At 42.2% G+C, this 8,728-nt stretch overlaps 1 protein-coding gene across 1 annotated transcript; it reads right to left on the bottom strand.

Annotated features, from left to right (window-relative positions):
• Positions 1 to 1,354: 1,354 nt before the first annotated feature.
• Positions 1,355 to 5,882, bottom strand: foxa3 (forkhead box A3). The gene is made up of 2 exons (XM_049577220.1): positions 5,434 to 5,882; positions 1,355 to 4,110 (listed from the first exon to the last, which is right to left on the bottom strand). The coding sequence occupies exons 1-2, from the start codon at positions 5,503 to 5,505 to the stop codon at positions 2,797 to 2,799; spliced, it is 1,386 nt and encodes a 461-aa protein (XP_049433177.1). The 5' UTR covers positions 5,506 to 5,882; the 3' UTR covers positions 1,355 to 2,796.
• Positions 5,883 to 8,728: the final 2,846 nt, after the last annotated feature.

Here is an 8,728-nt window from a genome sequence, read left to right on the forward strand (position 1 = left end):
CTGAAGTTAAACAGTGAGACTTATATATTTAGTACGTGTGTGTGTGTGTGCGTGTGTGTGTGTGTGTGTGTGTGTGTGTGTTGCTGCAGACTATATTTTTAAAGCCTCAGGGCACATGGTTGTTGGGCTTGACGTGACAGAGAAGAAAAGGCAGCAACAAATACGTGACAACTCTGACAACACAGGGCCGGGTTGAGCAAGCCAGCGGAGAGACAGACATGCAGACAGACAGGCAGACAGATAGATGGGAGGCCTGGCAACAGGACAGGGGAGCAGGAGGCCCAGGAAGGGTGGCTGCAGAAACTAAGATCAATAAATTAACTTTTTATTTTCCTGCAGAGCTCAAGAGATGGAACCATCAGCACATCACTCTGTTAGTTAGAATGTGAGCTCACAGCATTTGATCATATTAAAAGTCATCATTTGCTCATACTTCCTTTGCTCTTGGTATTATACAGTATTGATTCGGCAAGATTCTATACTTAAGCTGCTGTTCATGAAACTCCTCTGATGTGTACAGGAGGCAATGTGTTTTTTGTTTCCAGTTTTTTGGGATAAACAAAAAGAGGATCTGATTGGTCAGAGGGAGCTGCCAAGGAAGAGAAGAGTAAAGAGGAAAATATTCTGCTTCTACTTTCTCCCTGTTTTTGTTTTGTTGATTTACAGATAGTTTTTCTAGTGCAGGGTCAGAGGCAGGTCAGTCGTTTTTGGAGCGGTCCCGGTCTCGCTGTGTGTGTGTGTGTGTGTGTGTGTGTGTGTGTGTGCCGCCCGGGCCGATGGCCTGTGCAGAGGTCTGCTTTGAGGCTCTCAGTGTGATCCAGCCGTGTTTAGTCTACCAGTCCTACATGTCACACACCACAGTCATTTGGTCAGGAGCTGTTTCAACAAGACGCTGCTATTCCTGTAGCACCGCCTCATGAGACAGGTGAAAAAAAAAAGAGTTGTGATTGATTGATTGACCCTGACGAGTCATCAAAGTCCTGTTAGCAACGCCACGTGATCGAGACAATTTTTAAACTTTAAAAAATGTGGCAAGGGTTACATATGATCCAAATATGTCCAGAAAATGATGAACCCTTGCATTCTGTGAGATTTCTTAAAAAATATAGCGAAAGTCAAGTGGCCTTATGTAATTTTTTACATGTGAAATCCTGAAAGACGTAATCTTTTATTTATAATTTTGTGAAATTTTGGGAAAGTATTTGGAAACAAACTAAGCTTGTGATAACCTATCCCCATTAAAAAATACAGATTTTAACATTAAACGTCTGGTGGAAGAGCTTTTAAGGTTTGATTAGCTTCTTTCAGATTATTACTGATGAGAAAAAAAAAACCAAATGCACCATTTCTCCCCATATTTTTTGCCTTTTTAATAAGAAAAATGAAATGTTAATCATTCATATCACATTTAAAACCAACAGAAATAACAACAAAAAACAATATATTATGTCAGCACACTTTCAAAGTTTGAAAAGCTACATAGCTTAAATAAAAGACATTATCTCTGAAACTAAAATATGCTCCACAAAGGACATCACGTGACCTGAAACTTCTGCGTCCTCTGCTAATTATCAGAATAATCCTTCAATAGATCGATACATTGATCTCTTAGCAGATCAGTAGTCATTTGAAGAAAAGGCACTTTTTGGACAGCAAGGGTTATTTGACACCCTTTGACATTGTTACACTGATCCCATTGAGCTGATGCATTGACATTGTAAGGGGGTGTTCCTTAGCATTGTTGTAACACACACAAACACACACTATTAGCCCACCTGGCCAGTGGGAGCTCCATAGTGCAAAGTACTGTATGTAAATCCTCCCATAGTGCATCTCTCCTCCCTTCCACTGTTTTAGTAACTGACTGAACTCCCCCATGCACTGCACCAGCTGTCTGTTATTCAAAATGTTACAGTCTGCCAATAAGCATTTCGTTTTAATGCTCTCTTCTAGGTAACAAAAACATACACACAACATGGTTTCTAGTTTTTACCACAGTTACTTTGCCTCGTTGCAGAAGATTGTTTTAGCTTCTATTTCCTCTGTGCTCCAGCGAGGACAAAATGGCTTTTTTTGTCTTCATATTAACCAAAATAACAAACCAATTTTGTGAAAATACAGACTTCATCAGCTACATTTACACTGACAAATGCCTGATATGACAGAAATGATGGACGCACTGTGAAATGCTGTAACACACACACACACAAAAAAAACTGTCTCCGTCTGCAGTAACACCTGCCTGAAGCAGTAACCTGAAACTCGCTTCTCCATCTTTGGATTTAAAAAAACCCCTCACATTTGGGTTGTAACTGGTCAACAGAGCGCTATACAAGATATATTAAAATTTATTCCCTTTATAAATAAATGCAAATATCCTTTTCCCCCTCGCATTACCTCTATTTACATTTTGTACAAAGCCAATTTCACCACGTGCAGTGCTCCTGCGACAGGCAGAGACACAATGTGACACAATCTGACTCCAGTCAAATGTTTTCTTCATCAGTTAAGACTTCTTATCAGCTACATTTTCTGTCCTCTATGTAACCAACCAGTCTCCATGTTCTTCATAGTTGGTAAAAGAAAATATAAACTGTTCTTTGGTCCCTCAGACACGGCAGCCATTTTAGATGTGAGTCTCTTCCAGTGGATGTGAGCCAGAGAGGGAGAGGGAAAGAAAGAGGAAGACAGAGAGAGCTGGGGTGTCCATTTTAGAAAAGGCAGAAAGAAAGAGACGTCTCTATCTTGGCTCACCTCTACAGACAGGTGTGTGTGCTTTGGGGGTGAGTGTCCATATTAGGAAGCGTTGAGCACCGAGCGGCTGTACAGAGTTTGGTAGTAAGCGCCTGAGTCCATGGTGGCTGGGCCTGGGCTGTCGTAGATCTGCTTGGCTCCCACAGGAGAGCTGGTGTAGCTGTTGTAGGCCATCACCTGGTCCTGGTAGGACTTAAGGTCCATCTTCTGCTCATTGGACATGAGGTTGGTGATGGAGAAGGGGTGGTTGAAGTTGTAGTGGGGGTCCAGGGACTTGAGAGCATCACTCTGTAGGTCCATGTGCTGCTGCATGGTGCTGGGCAGGAGGTGGGTGCTACCCACTAAAGACTGGGAGTGAAGGAGCGGGTTAGAGGAGGTGGTGGCTGAGAGGGACAGGGAGGACGAGGTGGAGGAAGAGGGCGTCAGGGAAACAGGCGGGCTGTGGAGGTGTGAGGAGGACAGCGGAGGGCAGTCTAGTGGAACCAGGGAGTTTCTGGGATGCGGCTGGTCATCAGAGGAGCCTGGGTGGGAGTTGTCTGAGTGAGTGGAGTCAGCTCCTTCTGATCCTCCTGTGGGGCTGTGATCCTCCACCAGGTGATCTCCACCATGGCCTCCTTTCCCTGAGCTCCCCTCCTGGTTCTTGCCTCCTTTCTTTGCCAACTTCTCCTCGATCTTGAAACGTTTCTGGCGTCTCAGGTAGCAGCCGTTCTCGAACATGTTGCCTGACTGCGGGTGCAGAGTCCAGTAAGAACCTTTGCCGGGCTTGTCAGGTGAGCGAGCCACCTTCACAAAGCAGTCGTTAAAGGAGAGCGAGTGGCGAATGGAGTTCTGCCAGCGCTGCTGGTTCTCACGGTAGTAGGGGAACAGCTCCATGATCCACTGGTAGATCTCATTCAAGGTGAGCATCTTGCTGCCGCTCTGTTGGATTGCCATGGTAATGAGGGAGATGTAGGAGTATGGCGGCTTGGCATGGGTCAGGGAGCGTCTGTAGGGCTTTGGGGGAATCTCTTTAGGCCCGGCCCGGCTCAGGGTTGCAGTGGAGGCATATCCCAGCTGGCTCATGGACTGACCCATGTTCTGGTAGTGAGACAAGGAGCCCAGGGAGCCTGGAGCAGCAGGGCCCAGCTGGGTTAGAGGGCCTGTGCTGAGGGACGAGGCCACTGGGGAGAGGGACATGTGGCTGGGCCCGGAGCCCATGGACGCCAGCGGGGAACTGCTGAGGCTGGAGCTCGGGTACGCCATGTTCATGCCTGCAGGGGAGGCAGTGGCTGGGTTCAAATTGATGTAGCTGTTGATGGTGCCCATGGAGCCCATGGAGCCCAGACCAGAGTTCATGGTGCTGGGAGAGGAATACATCTGAAGGAAAAGAGATGCACAACAACATATGGTTATTCACTCACTCAAGAAAACACAGGTGACATACATTAAACAGCAGTTTAATATTTAAATATAATTCACTAATTTCGATATTTAATTTTTGGCATTTAGAAAACAAACAGCATAAATACTTCTGTAGGATTTTAAGTGATATTTATTTTAATTAACGCACTAAAGTGAATGTTTAAATGTGAAAGTCAAGCGGTCTGACTCTCCATTTTAAAAGTGACTCCTTATCAATGCACAATGAAGCTCTCAGTGCGCAGGGAGAGGACATGGATTTCACACAGCGATGTTAACCTGAAAATGCGTAAAAAGCGCGTCATGGTGCCTCTCGGTTCAAACGGCCTCCTCCGCTGCTTCCGTGGAAAAAACAAGCGAACCAAATGATCACTGTTGTGGCTAAGATAGAGGAATCAGTTTATTTTCTGTTCTTTTTGTATTTGTCGAAGATGAAGAATACCGTGTTATTTATTTTTTGTGAAATCTCTGTAAGAGTAGTTGGTAAAATCCGCGGGGGACAGAGGATATCTCGGCCCGCTTAATGATCGCTGGTTAAATATTATCAGACTCTTTCTTCTCGGTAATTTCATCAGGTCGAGGCGAGGTGAGAACTGAAGCTGCTGATGGAATTAACTCTAATTGAATTAGTGAGAGAAAAAAAAAGTCACGTTACATTTACACCTCAAGTGTCGCAACGCTCGGGGAGACAAAGGAAGAAAGTCTTCTCACGAGCGAATAACTTGAAAAAATAATTTAGTGAACAACATACAACCCGAATAATTATACTTATGTTAGGTATCAATATTTTTTTAAAACCAAAAATCGAAATAATATGTTGGTGTGAAAATACCTGTTGCTGTTTGTTTCTTGTTAATTTGTTTTTCAATAAGTTTTCGCTAATGTTCTTATTAGGATCTTAGCAGAAGAAAAATATATATGGATTTTTGGGGGGGGTACTTTTTTGTCATTTTTCTCCATATTATTATTATCCCCGTAAAACTGTGATGTGCGTCTAGACACTCAGTGCTACTCTATCATAGACCTACTTAAATTTAATTCAATTCTTATGGTTCCCCTTCAATATTTCCATATGAGTGAGTGATGACTGTAAAAACATTTCTCATTAACTTTTATCACAGGATTACGTCTGTTTTTTTCCGAGTCCTTCTCAAATGTGCGCAAATAAAATCTTTCCTCTCTATTTCATCTTCAACAAAAACCTGCGATTTATCCCGCTGCAAACAACGTAAAGAAATAAAAATAATGTAATTTGTTATCATTGTTATTTTGTGTCCTTACCTCACTGGCCTCGCTGTAGAAAGTATTCCACTCAGGTAGATCATGTGCTTCCATCTTCACAGAGCTCAACATCCCCAATACAAGTCTTTGGAGGAGAAAGGCTTATCTAAGACCAGAATTTTTTTAAATCTTAAAAATAAATAGAAAATCCTTCGCAAAGCTGGAAGTTCTTGGCGAAAAAAGCCAAATGCGAAACTGTCTCCTTTTTTTCTGCCAAGAAACAGGGAGAAAAAAAGCTTAAGTCAAAAATGTGTGAGGAAAAAAAAGTCAAAGAGTGATGTGACGCTCTGCTCCTGGAGATAGTAAAGTCAATATTTCTTATTTGTCAGTCATCCATTGTTTCATAACATTAATCTTGTTATTGCTCAGCAGATATTGGCTTTTTCTTCCTCTGGCCCGTTTTTTTTTCTGTCCACGGGGGCCTCGGGACGCAACAGGCAGGCGGAGGTGAAGCTCGCAAATACAGTGAAGCAACTTGGACGTCGTCCACTTATAAGGTGCTGGCGGGTCCCGCCCCGCTCCTGTCATTTGAATACCGTGTTGGGATCCAGGAAGGGCCCAGCAAAAAGGCCAATGTGGCCCCCTGGCGTGCTGTATATTGGCCGGAGGCTACACCGGGGCCACCCGGACAAATAACTATCCCAGAATCCTCCAGCAACAAAACTGACTGAATTTTTCTTTTCTTGTTCTTTTCTTTTCTTTTTGAAAATATAGCAGTAAGGCATTATATGCTCAAAAGTCAACTTACAAGCTATGAATGGTTGCGTCTGTTCTATGTATCGATGGAAGTTGTTGCCCATAAAAAACAGTCATGTAGCTCCTTTACTCAAAACAACTTGTTCAAATTAAAATTTACTTGAATAAGGTCTCTTTTGTCCTGCAGTAACTGGAGATAAAAATTAGAATACGTCTGAAAAGGTAAATTATACCACTAAATCAAACTAATATATCAAAATCAGAATCAGAAAAACTTTATTGTCCATTGCAAAGCAGTGGAAATTCGTCTTTGACGTGGCTCACAGAATAAATAAGACAAAGCTTACAAAATACATAAAAAGACATAAAAGACATACAGTGTAGTATAAAGTAACACACAGAAAAGTAAGAACACTTGCTATAGATGAGTCAAACCCTTACGCTTAATATAATCTGATTTTGCAATAAATAGATAAATAAATAAAAATAACTAGGTATTGAACTATGTTTATTAGGTTGGGGAGTCAGTTTTGTGGTGTGTGTGTGTGTGTGTGTGTGTGTGTGTGTGTGTGTGTGTGTGTGTTGTGAAGCGAGGGGCGTGAAAGTCGTTAATTCCCTTGGCTATCACTTCTCTGGGGCTGTGAACTCTTTAACACATTCGTTGAGGGTTTAATTGGAGCAACCGCCTAAGTAATTTCAGATTCTGGGTTTTGATAGTCAAATATTTTACCGATAGTCAAATATTTTACCGATAGTCAAATACTTTACAGATAGTCATTAAAATAAATCACGTCAATCAGGAAAATATTTGACTATCAAAAGAATAATCAGAATAGCAGTGATCCCAATCAGAAGCATCAGAGAAACCTCCCACGTTCCCACCACCACATTGAGGAACCACCCCAGACTCATTAAAACGGACTTTGGTCACATATAGGAATGCCACTGCAACACCAAAAATCCCTAAAGTGGTAAAGGTAATATCAAAACTTAGATCTAGTAATACACACTTAAAATCACTATCAGTTTCTTGGATGCGCCTGTGCGCAATCTGTGCGTAAATGTGGCTTGGTAGAATGTGAGAGGCCTCCTTCCCTGAGAACTTTTCTTTTTTCCTCCAAAGAGGCATACGGGACCGACGCCACAGAGAAATACAATAAATAATGTAATCCTGGTGTAATGCAGTGTAATGCATAAGGCCGGACTCCTGTGTTGTGGAATACACATCGGCCTCGGTGCAGACGGAGGCCCGTGAATGTCAATGCCTCTGCCTAATGGCCAGTCAATGGAGATGTAATTGAGGCGCACCCGGGAGGTCGACAGGATTAGACTGTGAGAAAAGGTCCCAAGGAGCTAAGAAATAACAGGGAGGTACATGAGCGAGCAGATGTGCCAAAATACGCAGAAAATGTTTTAATATACCAGATTCACTGCCGACCACTGTGGGCTTACGTTTTATATCTGTGCAGCTTTGTCTGACACCAGCAGATATGATGGATCTCCAGCGTCCGCCTGATGGATGTGTCGCCTCCAAGAAAACTGGCGCTGATGATTATATTTCTTTAATAATCAGTCACTGGCCGAGTAAACTCTCAGCCAGTCATCATGTTTCCATTTCAGCCACGGTTCTGTGTGATATTGTCAGTCAGACTCTCTGCGGGCCACCGCCAGTAAAGACTCAGCGATTATCGCCTGTTTGCAAAACGCTGTCAAATCGATTAACACGTGGGATGAGCTCACACCTCAGTGTCTGTAATGATGTAATTAAGCCTGAAAGAGATGAGCTTTTTTTCATCTGCATGATGATATAGTTGTAGATAAAAATGGCAAGTAAACTGTGAGCCTCTGATAAAAAACAATTTAAAAAAAGGATCGACACAATCACATATTAAGTCTAGTCTGGTTCTGTGGTAAATATCCAGATAGGGTTCAAGCTAGTTTGGTGTAAATATATATAAATGATTTTAAGAAGTAGATAAAGTTTATTTTTGAATGATTTCCATCTAAGTAACCATCACATGGGAATAAACAAGCACTCATCCAGTCCATTTTATTCTGCTTTACACATAACTTCTGTATCCAGTCTGACAGCAGCAGCATTACAAGAAACCAAAAGTCTTTAGTCAAACACCAAACAAAACTCCTCCAGAAAGTTTCAGCTGGAAAGATAAATAGATCTAAAAATCAAACATGATACGTAAAAAGATACCTTATACCTTACACTCAGGGTTCCTTGTATTTGGGTTATATTTGGATGGTGATTAATATGTGGGATATTTTAGACATAAAATTTATTTAGCTGACGCTTTCAACCAAAGCTTGCAATAAGTGCGTTTAATCTCGTTGCCTTCAAGTACCTGTGGGAAATCCGAAGTCCTGTATTCCCAACAGGACTTCGAAAATCGAATAGTTTTGACTAGAGATTTTTTTTTCAGTAGTGGAATCGTCCCTGTGCTACATTTATTTCCAACGGCTGCCTTATCTCTCAGTGTGCTAATAATACCAAATGCGTTCATATGAATGCTCTGTGACCTGGTTTATTTACTTGTGTCACACACTTGCTGAAGGCTGAGCTCTGTATTTCGGCCATGACGCATCA

Source organism: Epinephelus fuscoguttatus, linkage group LG5 (genome assembly GCF_011397635.1).
Source record: "Epinephelus fuscoguttatus linkage group LG5, E.fuscoguttatus.final_Chr_v1".
Taxonomy (NCBI): domain Eukaryota; kingdom Metazoa; phylum Chordata; class Actinopteri; order Perciformes; family Serranidae; genus Epinephelus; species Epinephelus fuscoguttatus.

Coding starts and splice junctions, on each gene's coding strand:
- foxa3 (XM_049577220.1), bottom strand. CDS start 5,505: ATGTTGAGCTCTGTGAAGATGGAAGCACATGATCTACCTGAGTGGAAT. Junction 4,111..5,433: donor TCTACAGCGAGGCCAGTGAG/GTAAGGACACAA, acceptor CTTTTCCTTCAG/ATGTATTCCTCTCCCAGCAC.